We start from the raw sequence: 20,389 nt of genomic DNA, 5'->3' as shown, positions 1-20,389 counted from the left end.
ATGGAATGCTGCACACTTATGTAAAGATTACTGACGCTTGTGCTGTTCACTGGCAACTCAAATATTCTGTAAAATACACAAAGGTCAAATGAGCCAGTACGCTTGATAGCAGCCATTGATTGTAAACAAGATTTGTGAAATATGTATTCACAACATTTTTGTATGAAATTTGCAATATTAAATTCTTCATTGCAAAAAGTCATAAAATTGCCATTGTTCACTGAAAAATATTCAAATTTACTTTTCAAACTGGTTGCACTTACTGGAATATGGTGTTTGTGTCCAGGTCCACACAACTCACATCTGGTGGCGGGTCATAAAGCTCAAAATACCGAGAGTCCACTCCTACAATAAATGGGCATGGGGCACTCAACACATCAGCTAGGGCCAGAGGGCAAAGAGGAATATATGGGCAAGGCCAGTGGAATGGGAAGATCATCTGAGGACAATGAAAATTCCCACTCAACATTTGTGCAGTCACTTTAAGGTTTACTATGCATCTAATATCTTTCCAAAGGAAGACAACTTTATTGCCAAAATATATTTAAGGATAGAATTGGGAAATGTAGCAACTTACAGACACCAGAGCTTCAGTTACACTGGTCAGGACTGCGGGCCGTAATGAGTGAACCAGAATCTTTTGTTCAGTGACAGCAAACACCAGCAGGGTGACAGCATTCTCTGGGCCCAGGTTCTGGAGCAATGTGGAAAAACGACCGCCACTAAAGAAAAGGCACGGAAAATTAAGTAATCAAATTCATGGTATATTAACGCAAGGCCAGTGTTTTCACTAACGCTGTACTAAGCAACGCGTTACTCTAATCGGATTACTTTAAGTAACGGGCAAATTTCGTTCATTTTTCCAAACTAGTAATCTGATTAAAGTTATGTCTATGCGTTTCTATTTTGTTATTGCCTCATGTATGTAGAATGAAGAATACTGTAGTCATGTACCAAGAGCATTTTGAATAGAAAATGTTAGTAAGGTCCCACTACGCGTTCGTTTCCATGGTAAGTGCTCATAGTTACTGTTTTGGTCTCGAGTCACACGCGCTACTGGGAAAAGCGTGTGGAGCGTAGGTGCACATTCGAGGAGTGCAGTCACCTGTTGAGATGTGCGAGGTAATGTTGATCTGTGTGCGTCCATGAATTAATGTATTTTTCCTTCTTTCTGGAAAGTTCCAGCAATATGTTGGAGCTGCTACATGCATGCGCGGCCGTTTCGTAGCTTTGCCGCAACGGCGGGTAGTCATCGCTCCCGCTCGCAAAGTTGGCGAGCATTGTGTACATCATATTCATGTTATACATTTATGCCATAAGGTCATGTGTTCATTTAGCATCTTTGGGATGTGTTGTAAGTCCGATTGGGTGTTAAGTTCTTAGTTGCTGCCACCTTTTGTGGCCAAATTGACCGCGTGAGTGTACGGCATACTTCTGGGCGTACCTTTGTGTTTATTGCACTGTCCGATTCATATGTGTGTTGTTGATTATTGTGCAGTCAAATTGCATTGTTTTATACTGGCACCGATATGCAGTTAACCCTACCCCCTAACCCGAAGTTGAGAATTTTGACATTAGGCTTAATCTTTGAGTTAGCAGGGGTTTAATTATTCGGTGGAGTTGATTTCAACAAATTCCATGGAGTTTGCCGGTTATTTGTTAGTTTCAGGGCTCTGGAGTGGCTAAGCTAGCACGAGTCAATGGTGGTATCAACTCCATCGAGTAATTAAACCCCGGCTAACTCGAAGATAAAGCTTAATGTGAAAAGTTCGTATCTTCCCATTTAAATTCAAGTATCGGAAAGTTAATTACATACATGGCAAACATGCTATGACATTTTTGGCAAAAAGTAACACAAATTACTTTTAAAGTAACTTAGTTTACTTAGATAATGAAGTAATCAGTAAAGAAGACTACTTTTTTTAAGTGTAATCAGTAATTAAATTACTTTTTCGAGTAATCTGTGACAACATTGTGCAAGTCCAAACTTTTTTTTTTTTTGCCACTGTGACATTGACTGTTCAAAATATAAATGGCACAACAAAACCTGCAGCACAGATACTTTTACCTGAGTGGTAATGGAGAAGATACTGGCTGGCTCAACATCAGACTGTCATGGGGGGAAAGCTGTGGAAAAGCCAAAATATGTATATATGGATACAAATGCATTACATCTGCAAGATTTAAATACTGTACATGGATGATAAAATGATACCTGTACCATCACTTTGTTTAATTTCATAACAGTTACAAAAGATGACACATTTCAACTTTTGGTGGTGTAACAATACATTCTACTCCAAGTTTACCTGCACCAAGATGCGAGGCCTCTGAGAAGAAGGGAAGGGAACCTTGTGCATGAAATGAGAAATGTGCCTGTGGAATAATAATAAGCAAGTTCAAAAAACAGAGGCTCAATTATCTATTTCTACAATGTTTTTGGGCTACTATATAGTATTCTAAACAGCAGTGAGCATGAAAAAAATCCAGCAGACTTCTCAAATGTCAAATTGTTAGAAGGACTATACCAAGAATCTTTTTTAAATTTATTTAGAACATTTATGTACTCTACATAGGACCACTTTGAGCGAAACTGTATTTCTCTTTATAAGAATACATTTTTTAAATTGACACTTAAATTAGTACAATACCAATTAAATATCAAAATCTCGGCCACAGTAGAGGCAGTCATTTTATAGAAATGCTGATGGTAACAACAAAGCAGATCACCTTTGCGCATCGGTGACCGTGGATTTTAACACAACAGCATCCAGACAAGGTTTCCACAATTTAAGCAGAGGTTAGCGTGTGGTTATTTATTTATTCCTGGACAACTATCATTAAATCTTAATGCTGCACTTGTATTAGCCCATTACGTATCCTATTGTGGGGGTAAAAATAGGTTAGACACTGCTTCATTTATGAGGCATTGGCTTGGACTTGGCATAACGGGCAGTCCTCTACTCCTTCAGTCCAAAAAAAACCATGCTTGCTGATCAGTTTTTCAAAGTAAGTGCTAGTGGATGGTGCTTATTTCTTTTTTGATTGATATTCATACATGCAGAAAAGAAAAATTAAAAACGTGCACATAAGATTAGAGTACCAAGTAAAAGCAGTTTGGATTCATATGGTTTAACAAAATCTGCAAATTGATGTCATCTATAAAACAATTCCAGTAATTGCATAAAACCAATTTTTTAGTGTGTAAGTAAACAAAGAAGGCTCTGAATTTCTTTAGCAAAAATCTAAACTTTATCAATTACTAAATATGGAGAACTCACTTCTCAATGGGCAGAGCATGAGGCCCAGAGATGGAATACCGATACAGAAAGGTGAGGAACTTGCGAAAAGCATCGAAGAAGGGCCAGTGAGAGAGCAAGCAGATACATTTGTTGGTGTAGACTGAGCAGGTGGGGGAAGTGGTATTGTGGGTGACATCAGTTGGGCTGTTGCAGGGGGAGGCTTTGGGTGTGTCTGTGTTAAGCAGACCCAGCTGGGAGCTCTGTTGATCAGTCAGACACTCCTGTGGGTAGGGTTCATAGAATTGTATGGCAGCACCATACACCTGAACACAAGGCAATAAGCGTGTTAGATTAATAGCTCACTATCCATTACAGTCACAGTATAATGTCACACTTACAATATTACATCTACAGTCGTGTACTGTACACTTGTGTCTGTATATTTTACAGTCTATAAAATTTCTAATCCAAAATGCAATATGTGCCATATGATCAACTTAAACGCATTCATGAACAGATTTTATTCTACTGCAGAAGCCAAGTGAAGGCCTTCTGACTTAATATTAGTATCTTGCAACGATTCTAAGGGGGGGACTAGGGATGTAAGGATATGAGAATTCTTTGCAGAAATTGAAAACCAAATGTGAAAAAACTAAAGGCCGAGAACCGAAACAACTTATTTTTCAAAATATTTTTATATTTTTAAGAAAATAGGAAAAACAAGATAACTATTATTTAGACATTTTTAAAAAATCTATTTTATTTTAAAAAGATATGACGTCTTAATGCTTAGAATTACAAAGATATTTATTTGATAATTTATTTGGTGCCAACATTTTACCAATTCACAACATAAACTAAGATGAAACACAAAAATAAATGGTTAACTTGAATAGCATGTTCTAAATGCGAATAATAATAATAATCCGTAATTGGTTCACAGACAGCCCCTTTGTACTTTATTTTCACTATTTGGATTGATATTTTGGCGTTTTGTCACTTTCATTTGTGTTTCCGGATGGTAATCGAAGGGACCATCTTGAAATTCTTTATTGGAATGGCCCTTGAATGCAATGTATCCTGAGCAGTAGAGTCCCCGTGAGAAAAGAGAGGGATAAGTTGTAGTTGCCCACACACAGGAACGACAGCAAAATAAGTTTGCAAAGCTGGAAAGACAACTTGGTATCACTGTTTTTAGCTCTTCAAAGAGGGCAAGAAGTGAGATCTAAAGGGGGCAAATTAATGTCGCGGGGGCACTTCCACTGTATGTGCCGAGCCAACACACACTCATTCACCAAACATGTTACCTCTCTAGTAGCAAGAGAAGTGCTTGCTGCAGAGTTATTTGCTTGAGTCAACCATTTTGGTCAAAAAGGCGTTATTGACCAAACCGATACCACAAATCGTCACATCACGGCAGAAATTTTTTGGCTACCTAATTTTAAGTCTCTTACAAAAAAAAAAAAAAAAAAACCACTTTGGACAACCTGCAGCATTACTCCAAACCCTTCATCCATTCTTATGTGATTAAAACATTAAAAAACATATGCAGTAAATACAGTAAATGAGCACATCACTTTTACTCAATACTAAAGGGAGAGGTCAAACTAAAATAACATGAGGTTAGTGGAGCCAGTGATTGCATTTGGCTTAAAAACTCCCAAGCTTCCCAGAAATTCTCTGTTTTGGACATTATCAAAGCAAAAAGGTCTTATCAGTGAAAAAACTAGGTTTGTTTGCTCAGGACAGGCCTCAGGAAAACCAAATTTTGCAATGTTTTGACAACACAGTTGTCAAACTCATATACAGTGTGAAACAAACATCAATATTATTTAAATAGAACATAGTACAACAGTACAGTACAGGCCAAAAGTTTGGACACACCTTCTCATTTGTGCGTTTTCTTTATTTTCATGACTATTTACAGTGTAAATTCTCACTGAAGGTAATAAAACAATTGATGAACACATGTGGAATTATGTACTTAGCAAAAAAGGTGAAACAACTAAAAACATTTCTTATATTCTAGTACCTTCAAAATAGCCACTCTTTGCTCTGATTACTTTTTTGCACACTATTGCCATTCTTTTAATGAGCTTCATGAGAGAGTCACCTAAAATGTTTTTTTCCTTTACAGGTATGCCTTTTCATGGTTGATTAGTGGGATTTATTGCTTTATAAATGGCTTGGGACCTTCATTTGTGTTGCATTGAATGAGGTGCGTCCAAACGTTAGGTCTGTACTGTATGTACATGAAACAGTAGGTAAGGGTGGTGGTGGTCAAGTATGACGCACAGTTGACCGTTAATTTCTGTTGCCAGAATCTAATAGTCAGTCGCAGCTTCTTCTGATAACGCTACGCAGATGTTAGTAGATTGATTAGATAAGGCATGAGAATAATTGATGGAAGTAATATGAACATATCAAGTGATCCATCCTACCTTCTCTCCGGAGGCTCCAGTTAAAACAAATGTAGAGAAAACAGGCAGTGAGTATTTGGTGCTGACGGGCCAACACTCAATTGTGGCTCCCATGGGAAGGCAGAAGAGAGGAACAGATTCTGGCAGTGGAAAGGACTCATAGTCTTCCTCTGGATATCTGCTGAATAATCCTACATGTGGGAAATAATAATTTTTGGGCTGGTTTTACTTTTATGGCCTAATGGTGTGACCTTCAACCAGATGAAAAAAATTATGTAGACTTTCTGTCAGAGTAATATCAACAGAGTAATGAAACAGTTAAGATTAGTAGCTCATTTTTTGCTCAGCTTGAAAAATCCTGTTGTCTTCAAACCAAAACAGATGTTTGATTTTAACTATGTGTGTTTGCCAAGCTGAAGACCGGTCCTGGAACACTGAAAAGTCTAAAATAAAAATTTAATCATCTAACTTGGCCATATGTTCAGGTCACAGGTGTACTCATATATGTTGAGCATTGCATCTAAATTGCTCTTATTCTTCAATAATTCAGATCACAAAGATAAAAATTTTCATTGCATTTCATTCAAGTATTTAGAATTACATATTGGTTTACCTGCTTTGTATGCTATCGAGTTGGTCTTGGTCACAGACTTCTTATAACATAGGTAAACGGACGAACCCCACTGAAAGGAAAAACAACTTATTTAATGTCATTGTTGGATCATGTCATCTGATTTTGCTGACATCCAATTTTCTGAGATTTTTTAAAAAATCATAAATTGAAGAAAACATTCAGTTTCGCGACAATGGCTTTTATGTTCTAATATGAATTTGGGGGGAAAAAATATATATATAATTTGTTTATATATTATGCGTGTGTAGAATGTCTGAGCTCTAAACACATTTATTTTTCTTACCATACTACTGTTAAGATTTTTCTCCACCTTGCAGAAAGTGTGGGGAGGAGTCTCTCCCTTGCTTGGGATAATGATACAGATGTCAGTGACAGCCAGAGCAGCATGCGGTTGGCTCTCAGGTGCCCGTCGGTAAGTGACATAGATGCGCTGGGAGGAGTTTCCACTGATATTGGCAGGGCGACCAGAGGGTGTGGTCTGTATAACGTGACAGCCCTGTTTCAACCTCTCCTTCCACTCATAGAGAACACTGTGAGAGTAAGACCAATGCAGTCATCAATTACACACAAAAAATATGATTTGTTCTTAATGTGATCAATTAACATATTCAGAGTAGAATAGCATTATGTTGGATAGGTTGACCACCACACTTCAATATAACAGCCAAAACCACAAAATTACGAGGGGAAAAAGGAAACATTGTTTAAATGCCTGTCATTGTGCGTGTGTGTTTGGTTCTCTGTGGTGTAATAAAGCATGACCTTTACACTAGTAAATATTAGAAAAACATGAGTAATGTCAATAGTTGAGAGTGAAATCCCTAAAATTAACATAATTTCCAGTTTTAGACAAATAAGAACAATAGAACGATACCTGTGTGTACTTGATCATAGTATGAGATGTTACTATTTAGTGCTGCAACGATTAATCGATTAACTGGGTATTCGATTAGAAAAAAAGATTCGAATTCAATTTTGCTGCTTCGAGTATTCGTTTAATTAAAGTGGTGTCGTAATGGTTTGTTTAGAAAGTGTTTGCAGTTAGTTTTACTGATTTGGGTGGATACACTGACCTCTAGTCTGCCTCATTTCACATGGCTGAATCCAGCTGCTCCCTGTTAAGACCAACATAAGCTAAGTTTTTGTTTGAACTAACGTTTTTTCGTAATTTAGTTTATAGATATACTTAGCCGTTTTTTGTGGGAATATGTGTCTGAACCATTTGTTAAAAGCATCGTAAAATAAATAAATAACGTTAGCATTTTATAGCATTTAAGCTAGCTGACTTTTGCTATGTAAGTTAGCCAATTGTTCTTTTGTTGTACATAGATCCTCATTCATTTATTTTTTATACCGTTTGAGACTCAGCTCGGGTCTTTTAATTTTTTTATGTCCCTTATCCGATTACTCGATTATTCGAACTACTGTAAGTAGTTCATCGATTAATCGACTACTAAAATAATCGATAGCTGCAGCCCTATTACCATTACAAAACTGTGAAATATGTCTCTCTCTCTCTCTCTCTCTCTCTCTCTCTCTATTCTCTTTACCGAAGCAGTTTTCTTTAAAGGAGTATGAGATTGAAATATTACAATCAGCAATGATGTATACACACTTGTCCACACAAAGAACTTTCCAGTTCTCATTAGTCCAACTACAAAATTGTAGCCCTTCATAACTCTCAGCACACAAAGGCTGCTGATAGACTGAACAGAGCCTCTTTGTCAGTGCCTGATAAGCACAAGACTCTTTAGACTAAGACCCGAGTATTATTCCCCTGCCCATTGTCACAATTTGCCTGTTACAGGACAGCAGGAAAACTGAGTAAACATTGAATTACTTCACATAAAGACATGTTGCTGAAGGAACACTTGGACTTGTCGTTTTTTCCACGTTTTTTGTTGCAATGTTAGCCATGTTTTTCCTTTCAACACAGCTACTGTTAATACAAAGTAGGTACGGTAATAGCTGGCATGGAGTAAAGTAAAAATAATTTTATGATTCACACGTGCAGGGTATTCCCCACTGCCTTACAAGCCTGATGCGCTGCCAGGCCTTTCTTGTAACCTATCCACCCTCACACCTAAAATAGTACTACAAAACAAAGTATAAAAAGTATTCATGCTTTAACTGTATTGCAACCACTTTTGAAGATAAGATTAAAAGCGCAATGGCCAATATGTGAACAAATCTGTCCGAGCCCTCTGCTATTGCACTGATTAGCATGTAAAGTGCGTTATAAATAAAATGTATTGTTATTATTATTATTATTGTACAATTTTTTTTTTTTTTTTTTCGGTTTGTTACACTATTTCCAGACTATTGCTAACAAACAACATAAGTCATTATTTCAAAATTACTTCTTAACACTTTTGTTTATTTTGATTTTGTAGGAAAGTACACACTACTGAAAGATACGTCGGTGCTTTTAATTCAGAGCTGCCAATCACATTTGAAATTGATCTTTTAATATGTGTTTCATATTTTATTTGATGAACACAGAAAATAAAAGTTTTATTTGGAGGGGGCTGGATCTAACTAAAATATTTGTGAGTTAAAACAAAGAAAAAAACATCACACACACATACATACACAAGTTTTATAGTCACTATTCAATCACCTAACATCTAGAGTATGTAGTCATGCAGTGCGAGATCAGTTTTAATATCAGTGACAGTGTGTGAATTTGCCTGTCAGTGTTTGTCTGTGTGTCTGTCTCCTTGTTTAACTGGAAATGGTGCTATTACAACGACGCGGGTTGATCATGTCTCTTACCCCAGATCAATGAGTGGTGGCTTGTCACAACCTCGTCTGTAACATAGGAAAATCTGGGGTAGCATGAGCCCTCCGTTATTGAGGTCAGCACAATGACCACCTGGTGTCGTCTCAATACACGTGAACCCTGGTGGAACCTCATCGCCCATGGAGCGGATCACCACTGCCACATCAGTGATGGGTGACTTGGGCTTGGCAGTTTTGTGGCAGGCGTCATCAAAGTGGATTTCCCGATCCAAAGGCGTGGATGAGTCTGTTAGACCGGCCACAACAAAGTAGTCGGCTACACGAGGGCCTTTGTCCTCCATCATTTCCCATTCCCATCAAGTCCCTGTAAGGATTATGGTGGGCAGATTAGAGACATTTGTACAGCGGTAAAAATTTCCCACACAAACCCATCAAATTTCCAAAAACTGATTTTTCTGTTTTGCGGCTGTTGACCACCACATAGGCGCTTACTCTTAAAAACAGGGGATTTGGAGAACTGGAGCCAGGTTACTAAGGGTGTGTCAATATAGCAATATCGTGATGGTGATACTTTGTATCTCAATAGGTTAACATTAAGCTCCTGCCAACAATCGACATATTGTTTTAAAAAGGTGTCACTTTATAATGAAAGAACTACCACGTTGCTACCAAACTTTTCCACTACAAAAGTGTCTATGTTAAGAACCATTTTTTGGAGATACGAGAATGTGTTTATTAGAGCTGTCCCGACTAGTCGACATAGTCGACGTCATCGATGACGTAAATCCGTCGACGAACACAACATCCCGTCGACGGTTAATGAAGGGTTAAAAAAAATATATGCGTGGAAAGTTCAGAATGTCGGACGCTTGGTATGCAAGCGGGGAAAGTGGCACAAAGCCAAAAAAAGCGCACCAGATTCCAAAATATTGACTTATTTTTAAAGAAACAAAGGAGGGTACACTGTTTTGTCCTGTCTCTTCAATGCCAAGCTTGGCTGCACGTCGCCCGTGAATGATAACGACAGGAGATTGTAAGTCCATCTAACTAACTAATGACATGTTTTATTGAAGTTGCTAAGCCTGTCGCGATATGCAATGAGTCCATTTATCGCATGGTAAATAAAAATAAGGGCGGTCATTTTCATGTCTGCGTTTTTTGTTGTTGTTTGCGTACATTTGTGCATGCGTGCTGATGGCATATGAGACTCCAGTTCTTTTCTCTCATCAACACGCTGTAGAATTAAAGTTCAGACATACAAAATAAGAAAACACATCAATATTAAACACCATATACGTTAGCATTGCTACATTGAGATGAATGGGGAAAAAAGACGTCCTACTTTAGCCGGTGTTCTCTATAAAACAGGCAGCCTTCTCACAAATTTGCAGTTTAAAGGTGACACTTCAAACATGAAAAATCGCTGGTTAACAGCATTTGCAAAATGAAAAAAAATCTATTACTGACACCACATGCAATGACATAAAGTGCTTTTTTTTGCGGAGTGTAAAGCTTAAATTAGCGGTTTAGCGAACGTACGTCCGGTGAACATTTCAAAATAAAAGCTTGTCATGTTCGTCATATAAATAACGATTTCTGGAGTTAATCCAACATACTTCAGATTCTACACTAAGAATACCTTTAAAATAGGGCTGTCAAAATTATCGCGTTAACGGGCGTTAATTAATTTTTTAAATTAATCACGTTAAAATATTTGACGCAATTAACGCAGATGTCCCGCTCAGGGAGTTTTAAATGACAGTACACATTGAAACACTCACTTGTTGTGTTTTATGAAGTTTTGCCGCCCTCTGCTGGCGCTTGGGTGCGACTGATTTTATAGGCATCCGTGAGCATTGAGTAAGTAATTATTGACATCAACAATGGCGGGCTACTAGTTTATTTTTTGATTGAAAATTTTACAAATTTTATTAAAACGAAAACATTAAGAGGGGTTTTAATATGAAATTTCTCCAACTTGTACTAACATTTTTCTATTAAGAACTACAAGTCTTTCTATCCATGGATCGCTTTAACAGAATGTTAATAATGTTAATGCCATCTTGTTGATTTATTGTTATAATAAACAAATAGTCCTTATGTACCTTATGTTGAATGTATATATCCATCTTGTGTCTTATCTTTCCATTCCAACAATAATTTACAGAAAAATATGGCATATTTTATTGATGGTTTGAATTGCGATTAATTGCGATTAATTACGATTAATTAATTTTTAAGCTGTAATTAACTCGATTAAAAATTTTAATCGTTTGACAGCCCTACTTTAAAATGACACCCTTTATGAAAATTCTGATTGGCAATGAATAATTATTATAATACATAATATATAGTACTACAGTATACTATAATATTAATGCTAGGTATTTTTTTAAAGAATTGTTTTGAATCATGTTGGAAAGGTGAAGTCAGTGTTCTGAATCTGTTTACATTGCATTCTTTTGCACAAGTTAATTCTATCAGCATTTGAAATCATTTGTTTGTGATTTATTATTGTTATTCATCTGTTTATTTGTAATTTTAGAATTTAAGTGTTCCAAAATGTTTTTGTGAATTGATAAGCGTCAACAAAAATTTAATTGCTAAATTAGTAAAAAAAAAAGAAAACAATTTTTTTTTTTAAATTATAAGATTAGTCGACTAATCGTAAAAATAGTCGGCTGACTAATCGGGAGAAAATTAGTCGTTTGGGACAGCCCTAGTGTTTGTAACGTTTTGCTGTATTTGTTTACAGGAATTGCAATGAAATATTATCATGACCTATGAGGAAGACCAGTTTTTGTCTGCGAAAGTGCAAAAAATAAACTTTATTTGTCGATTTAGAAATACCTCGTTTTTTTAAAATAGTTGTATAGTACAATATCTTAGTTATTTTCTGATCCATGTATTGATGATCATTGAATGTCCATATTGTGAGGATATCGTTATCATGACTGTTGTATCACACAATCGTGTCGTTTCGTGTGAAACCCAAAGATTCCAATCCCTACAGGTTACTGTGAATCATTCCTTTTCAAATAAATTTTATTTTGAGAGCGTTATAACATGCAAATTGTTAACATACTTCAAGTCTCGACTCAGATATAAAATCAAATGAATTAGACTCAGGTTCAAAATAAAACTTTTCAGGCAGCCATACTAAGATGGATATGAACTAGAGACGTGAACGAAAATTTGGCGCTGAAAAAAGCTAAAATTGCATTTTCGGTTTTCAGTTAAAAGGCCGAAAGTTTAATACCGAAAAGCGTGAAGTCTTAGTCCTCTTGTGATGACGCAATCGAAACATGGCAAGCTCACATTACTGGCTCACAGCTTTTGAGCTATCGAAGAAATATATCAATTATTAAATGAATGAAAATAAAATAAATTTGCTTCATCGCTGCGACATGCTCGTTATGAAAATGCTTTCCATTGATGTCCCGCATGAGATCGAGTACAGTGCATTTGAGCCCATGTGTATTCTGTTCGCTTGATTAAAGTAGAATTTAAATGAATATATGTGCATTTGCAGTGGTTTGGTACAATACGTTTATAGCACGATCACTTTGTCAGTTTTTTCCCGCGACTTCCACACACCCTTCTGCCAGTCGCAGTTTAATCTGGCCAGGAATGACTTAGCTTGGCTTCGTCACCGCTAGAACCCGGCCCACTTTCTTGGCTCTTGATGGATTCCACCAGATGCACAAAAAAAACACTGAGTCTTATTCTAAGGAGTAGGAGAGATTGTCATAGCCTTGTAAAGTGCTTTACCAGTTTCGGCGAAAACAGAGTATCTTTTTGTTGTTGTTGTTGTGTTTCTAACAAACATACATTGGGATCCCATTTAGCTTAGCAATTAGAGGCGTGAGACCTATTTTTCAAGTCAGAAACTTGCCGTGAGTTGCAATTTTTGATGGGGTGAAAAATCTGACAGAATACCAGAAACCTCCCATGGGGTTTCAGAATCAGCACCTTTCAAACTAAATGTTTCGAGCCTCCGAGGTTGTAAACCAATGCCAAGGCAAAGGGCATTAACCAGAAAATATTTTTTCAAAAAAAGAAAAAAAATGAAATATATACGTGTTTTTTTTTCGGCCTTTCGGCCAAATGTCTCCAATATTCACATTTCGGTTTCTGCCAAGAATTTTACTTCTGGAACATCCCTAAAATGAACCAGAGACCAAGGAACATGTGGATGAACTTTGCATTAGAACCTTACAAGAAACCAACTTTGAAATGTAAATGTGTTAAAGGACAGGCTGGATATATTTCCTTTTTTGTGAGTTATAATTACATTTCAGTTTGCTAAAAAAAAAAAATAATAATAAAAATAAATAAAAGTCTAAAGCTTTTGTCAAACCAGCAGGATGAATACGAGTGTTTTAGTTAAAAAATGAATTTATTGTCATAATCATCATGCTGTTGTATCACAAAACATCAGAGTTAAAAGATCTTTACACAAGCCCTTCACTGCAATCAATAAATAGGACATCTTAAATGTATTAATACGCTTTTATGGAAAACAATGCACACATATGGCAATAGATGGACTGATTTCTAAGCAAACATTCCATAACTGCTGTCATAATCTGAAAGCAGCACCCACCCAGAGGCCATTTTATTGAAAACAGATTTTGTAATTTATGTGTCTATCCAATTTAAAGGACATCTATGATTTCAACCATATTAAGAGGGTGGGGAAACTTATTTCATTACCAGGGTGTGCAGTTGAGCCCACAGTTGTTGGCTAAAGGAGCAAAAAAAAAAACGTATATCTTCCAACATTCATAACTTTCAGTGACCCAGCACAGTGAAATTAGTTAGTGACCTATTTTTCAAAATTGAGTTTTTGACATAATCAAAAAAGATTGCAGTCTCAGCTTTTCAATGGCTTATCAACCATATTACTATGATGTTTCCTCCTCAAGAAATTGTGACTTGAAATTGGTTGGTTCTTGCATCTTGGATTCCAAGATTAGGAGAAAACTGTTCCAGAAGATTTTCACAACAACCCGTAACTTGTCCTTAGCAACCAGCATGTTAGATAACTCACAAGCACCAAATTTCTCACATAAATTCATGACATACTAAGGAACAGTTTATAGTTATCAATTTATTGACTAATGTATTTCATTTATTCATTTATTGCTGAAACCGACGTGAATCTAACAAAAAACCAAGGGTTATTGCTTGGTTGATTGACTTGATTGATCAAAACCCAAATCTGAACCACTATTGTCATTCCCATTGACTTGACTATAACCAGTGTCATTTTCAAATTGACCAACGATATCGTCATTCTCTGAATACCCCCAGTTGTTGCCTCTAAGTCCATTATCGTCACAGGTATGGGCACTAGTTCAGTCCACTACTATGTATTTGTAGCACCATAAAATCCAAGCTCACAGCTGATTCAGACAGTCTAACTTCTTTGTCTACTTCCAAAGAGCCATTAAAGCTTTTTAATAACTCTGCTTTTTATTTATTATTAATAGGGCTAGAGCTATCGAATGTTTTAGTAATTGAGTAATCGACTGAAAATTCTATCGATTAATCGGATAAAACATTTTTTTTAGGTAAAGAGCAATTATAAATATACAGTACATGAGAAAAAAAGACATTTAATCCAATATTGAACCATTTTCAGTCAATCAATGTCTTTATGTTTGATGTACATTGTTGAAAACAGCCAACAATTGCATCTCAGATGTGACTAGAAAAAAAAAAAATCAATGCTTTCACTCAAAAAACTTCTAGATCTTGTAAAGAAAATTTAAAAAATATTTCTTGCCTAAAAATGTAATTACGATTGATCACAAACATCACTTAAAAGCTAGGTGTTTTTCCCACGTGTTTCAATTGAATTTCCATTTGTGTCAAGCTATTTTTAAGTTCTAGTTAAGTTTTAAGTTAGTCTAAACTGTAAGTACTGATAGGATTTTGAGTTTTTGCAGTGTTCAAAATAAATGTTTAATACCTGCTGTATTGGAGTACATTAGGCACCAGTGCTACTTGGTGTTTTATTCAGCAATGACTACTGAGGCAAAAATGACAGATTAATTATGTTTTAATTTTACACTCTCATCACTCTACAGCGCTGTGTTTTTACAGATTAAATAAAGCCAGTATGTAAGACCCGTTAGCCATGCATCGACAGTGGTCATAATCAATAGAAACCTAGCCCTCCAAAGGGCTAACGTTACGTGGGCGAGTGACAGTAACGTTATATTTATTAGCGCTGAGAAGTCTACTGCTTAAAGATGGCGGCTGTTTACTAATGCCGTTCAGTTGTGGCCGAGTCCGTCATTTCGCATCTAGTTCTAAATGCATGCGATATCTATGAGACGCATCGTGGGGTGGCACGGCTCAGTGGTAGAGTAGTTGTCCCCCAACCCAGAGCTTGTGGGTTCGATTCTCCGCCCTGATGAACTCGCCTAAGTGTCCTTGAGCAAGATGCTGAACCCCACGTTGCTCCTGGTGCTACGTCACCAGTAGGTGAATGGCGAGATAGTGTAAAGCGCTTTGGGCGCTTTGAGTGCCTTGAAAGGTGGAAAAGCATTATATAAGTATAACACCATTTACCTGCTACCGCACTAGCATCATGCGGGCGTAGTTTTTAGCAACGTCAGCATAGTTTGTAGCGGCTGTCGGCTTCAATAAGGGTTTTTTTGTTTTTTTTGTTTTTTTTTTATTGCTTCTTCCTTTACGCACGTGACGTCAGTGCGTTTTCCTGCATTAAAAGTAGTCCGGGCAAAATGTGATGCTTAGACCTGGCAAAATTAAACTATTCCTCGAGGTGAATAAAATTACTCTGATCAGTTTTTTTTAACTCGAGTTGCTCGAGTATTCGTTTCAGCTCAATTTTTTTTTTTTTTTAATACCTTGCGAATCTGCCGAAATGCCCATCTTTAATAAAACAGCAACACATTGATTAAAATCCTAAACTGCAATTTTTGGGGGTTTAGGTGGGAGGAGAGATGGATTTTACTTTTAAGGCATATTAGTTTGCCCTATCATGATTGGTTAATTTGTGAAACGAGTCAGGTTTGGGGGAAATGGAGCAAATCCAAAGTTTTCACATACCTTTTCCGAACAAAGAATAGTAAGGAGGACTATCAGTCTTATCTTTGCAACAGTAATCATAACGTGCCAGAAAAACTAATTCTGTTAAGTTTCATGTAAGATAACAGTCTAGCAAATAGGCAGGAAATTCCATTTCTGGGCTCAGTGGCTCAGTTTCATCAGTAGTAATAGAGGGAATTGATTTAAAATGAAATGTGAATATTGATTTTGTCGTGTCAATTTGCATTGAACGCCCCTAAAGGTTTAGGTGAGGGGATACTTTGCTCTAAGTAAAATAGTTCACGTAAGTCTCAAGCCCTGGAAATGCAAAGTAGAGGCAAAACCTCCTTGAGCAAGTACCAAATAACAAGTCAAAGAATGACATTCATGCTTGTTATACCGTCAATCTTCTAAAAATACAATACAAACCACACAACATACACAATATTACATCTACAACTTCCACCCCAATTGCTTGCTTGCATTCTGTTTTCAGGGCCATCCATTTCCTGTTTATAGAAAGAATCGTGAATTGTTCAGCATCAAATGCAAAATGCGTCAAGTCGCAAAGGCGTGATAGTTAGTATATTGGCTATTGATTCAGACATATAAATGTATTATTTTTCAACCAATCGGGCATGTATGTTTAAAAATAAAGTTTTTATATGTTTGAATTTTTCAGGCAAATAACTACAGCGCCATCACGACAGGAAAGGAAGCAATGTATTTTGCGCACTCACATGATCAATGGAGGAGCTGCCCGGCTCATAGTTTTTACATAAAGCTTTATAGCATGTTTAAAAAAATTTTGTGTTCTATTTTTATGTATGCATGTGCATTGTACAGATCAGGTGTGCCTGTCATGCCCTACATTCCTGTCAAGACTGCTGCTACTAGTTTACAGTAACTAAAAGCATGCCATGTTGTTTTTTGTTTTAATACAATAACATATTTAGACAAAATGGTCGACATTTGAAAATTTAATCTACAGTGGGGAGAACAAGTATTTGATACACTGCCGATTTTGCTGGTTTTCCCACTTGCAAGCCATGTAGAGGTCTGTAATTTGTATCATAAATTCTCTTCAACTGTGGGGGACGGAATCTACTACAAAAATCAAGAAAATGTATATGCACAATGTTCATTGGCCCATTAATGTGTTTGACCTGACATCTTTTGTAAAGATGAGGTGCTCATTAACTTAAGGGATCATTCTGTTTGTTACATAGACTGGGGTGCATATTTGTGTTTGTTAAGACAAAGTGATTGCCACTTTGCATATTGTTATTATTGAGTGACAGTTTTGCAGTAATCATTAATATATGTAAGTAAGACCAGAGAGGTATGACAGCACATCATCCTGAGCCTGGCTGACTCCCTACTTCACCTGACTGATTTAATTGACTGGCTGGCAAGCTGGTTGGCAGACTGATGCTGACAGATTATTTGGTTTACAGAATGACTGACTATCTTTTCTCATGTTTGATTTTGTTTCAAATGGTATATGCACTTTCTTCTTTCATTATCACTTCAATTAAGAACAGGAGAGAACAGAAAGAATCTGCAATAAACCCATAATAAACTACAGCGTACCTATGCATTTCAAAGATGATTAAGAAAAAAATAGCAGCAGTGATTACTTACTATTCTTGCAAATAATATGTCTGATTGCCATGTTGCTAACTTTTGTTTTTACAAGCTGGATATTAATATTCATTTGAAAACACCTTTCAAGCGCTAACAAAACTTAACATTATGATATATTTTGTATTTCAATGTACAGTATGTATGGAATTTTCTTTTTTTATGTGTCCTTAGTGTTACAGTTTACCTTAACTGGAGTGTAATAAAATGCTTGAAAACCACCAACATTGGACTTTGAGGGACTATGCAAATCTTCCAAACTAGTCTGTTTCCATTAAAAATATAACAGCTGAATAGTGAGTTCGACTTAAAAAAAATTCTAGCCATATTCTCGAGCTCTACTAAGTCACCCAGCCCTAGGGTACGATCAGTAAAATAGCAGGTGCCTGTCGCTGCGTGATATTCAGTTAAATTCTGCAATTTGCACCCTTGTGGGCATAGAATCTCCGTTGCCCGAGGCCTTGCTTGTTCTTCCAGCGGGCCCTTCAGCACAATAGCAGCTAGAAGAGGTGAAGCCTCTCTAGGCAGTCAATTCCAGAGGTACCCTGTGCTGGAAGTGGCAGCTTTAACCAGGCGGATGCGGTCGTAAAATTCGCCAAGACAATTGGGCACTCTTTTCAGTCAAGTGAAAGCCAACTCCCCAACTCCCTGCTGGAGCTTTTTCTCTTCCTTTTTTTTTTTTTTTTAATGCTGATGGAAAAACATCATGGGTCGAGAAACCTGAGAGTCAGCTGAGTGAAAGACTGTGTGAAAAGCTGCAGACACAGCTTTCCATCTGCACTTGTAAGATCACTGCTTGAGTTTGAACATGAGCTAACTTCAATGTTCAGCCCTGCTTCCACAAGGGGTTTGTCAGAAACAATGTAAAAATGCACTCACAGCTGTCTTGACTTAAATAACAGTGGAGCTGGTGAAGAGTCAGCAAATGGGCTCTCGGTCAAGGCTGTAACAACCAAGTCACTGCTTTGAGCTCTAGCTGTACAGTCACTGAGCGTAGACACAGCCACAGCAGGGCAGACACATGGAGGAGGTAAAAAGGAATGTGCTCAAGAACATAAACACAAGCTAACCCGACATCTGCTTTTGGTTAGCACAGAAGGGATGGCGTTAGAATTCCGCCACTTAACGACATCAAGTCATCTATGATCTCAATAGACAGATGACGATTACGGAGGTTCACAACACAATATCAATATTTATACATGTGTGTGAGCGTTTTTTTTTTTTTTTTTTTTTTACATTCAGCACAATGTCCTTCAACTTTACGGACCAAATAAATAATAATAATATATAAATCACAAAATAAATGTAGTGAAGAACCAAACTAGCACCCAATTACCAACTATGTTAAAACTAGATGTGGGAATCTTTCGGCACCTAACGATACGATTCAGAGGCTCCGATTCGATTATAAATCAATTTTTAATTCACCCCATTTATTTAACGTTTCATACATAAGTTCCAAAATTGTTCAAAAATCCTCTCAGGCTAAACCAAACTGCTATTTCAGTATCGAGTTAAAAGTTAAAAACAGTAAATAAAATAAAGTCCCAATTCTGTATTAAACTACATTTAATTAATGTGGTGAATCAACCGTTAAAGTTGTTAATATTGCTCCCGTTATTCCATAATTTCCTGTCTACTTTCGACATGTCAACGTTTTAAAACTGATTCATCATTTAAAGATAGATACAAGTCAAGATTTTGCCGATTTAGAGGTATTTTAGATAAAAAGTTAATTAGGTTCTATACAACAGAGCCTTCTAGACAAGTCTACTGCTTTAAGATGGCGGCGGTTTACCAATGTTGGCAAGTCTGTCATTTCGCATCTAGTTCTCTATATATGTTCTAACGCTGCTGTCGTCTGTCATTTCGCATCTAGTTCTACATACAGTATATGTGATATCTACCGTAGCCGTATGTGGCCATATGTTTGCAGCAACTAGCAACTGGGCGTTGTTTGTAGCGGCTGTCGCCTGCAGTCAGGTATTATTGTTTTTTTATCTAGCGGCATGAGTTGAACATGATATTTACTCTCAGTCGTTCCTCATTGCGTCCCGAAGACCGCGCTGACTGCGTTTTAGTTCCACTTTACCTGGTATGATTCAATAATCGGAATTTGGATGTTTGTGAATCGTTCTCGAATCTTCCACGGCCGAATTGCGAATAATCTAAGAATCGGAAATTTTGCACACCTCTAGTTAAAACATCTTATTGGTATCTTATATGAGTTTTGACTGAAGTTGTTATGTAATATCTGTCCTTTGTCTAAGCAAGAGTGAGACTTATCATTATTTTTCAATGCATCAAGAACACCACACAAAGACCATACAAACAATGTGTATTGTAAAAGGAACTATGAATCTATATAACAAACTACAGGGTTGTTAAACATTTTGTTCATGCATGTTGTATGCATATTTTTAGAATGTGGGAGGAACCCAGAGTACACCCACACAGGCATGGGGAGAACATGCAAACTCCACACAGGAAGGCCAGATTGAACCCTTGAGCTCAGAACTGCGAGGCGGACTATAAAGAAGACTTTTTTTTTTTTTTGTCTCATCCAATAATAATGATGCATTCAAATGTTGTTGATGTTTTCTTTTTTTTTTTTTAACTATCCTAACATGATAGTAATATAA

At 36.8% G+C, this 20,389-nt stretch overlaps 1 protein-coding gene across 4 annotated transcripts in view; it reads right to left on the bottom strand.

Annotated features, from left to right (window-relative positions):
- LOC130916069 (C-myc promoter-binding protein-like) overlaps window positions 1-20,389 on the bottom strand; it is a 90,287-nt gene that overhangs the window by 54,921 nt on the left and 14,977 nt on the right. For all 4 annotated transcript variants that reach the window (XM_057836456.1, XM_057836471.1, XM_057836462.1 and 1 more), the window contains exons 2-10: window positions 9,072-9,402; window positions 6,580-6,826; window positions 6,276-6,345; window positions 5,684-5,853; window positions 3,282-3,565; window positions 2,310-2,376; window positions 2,069-2,127; window positions 578-722; window positions 264-439 (exon numbers count right to left, since the gene is read on the bottom strand). In XM_057836456.1, coding sequence (XP_057692439.1) covers window positions 264-439; window positions 578-722; window positions 2,069-2,127; window positions 2,310-2,376; window positions 3,282-3,565; window positions 5,684-5,853; window positions 6,276-6,345; window positions 6,580-6,826; window positions 9,072-9,382 — 1,529 coding nt within the window. In that variant the 5' untranslated portion in view covers window positions 9,383-9,402. The remainder of the gene's footprint in view (window positions 1-263; window positions 440-577; window positions 723-2,068; window positions 2,128-2,309; window positions 2,377-3,281; window positions 3,566-5,683; window positions 5,854-6,275; window positions 6,346-6,579; window positions 6,827-9,071; window positions 9,403-20,389) is intronic.

The sequence above is a fragment of the Corythoichthys intestinalis genome, chromosome 1 (assembly GCF_030265065.1).
Source record: "Corythoichthys intestinalis isolate RoL2023-P3 chromosome 1, ASM3026506v1, whole genome shotgun sequence".
Taxonomy (NCBI): Eukaryota; Metazoa; Chordata; class Actinopteri; order Syngnathiformes; family Syngnathidae; genus Corythoichthys; species Corythoichthys intestinalis.
This window is presented reverse-complemented; position numbering and strand designations above follow the sequence as displayed.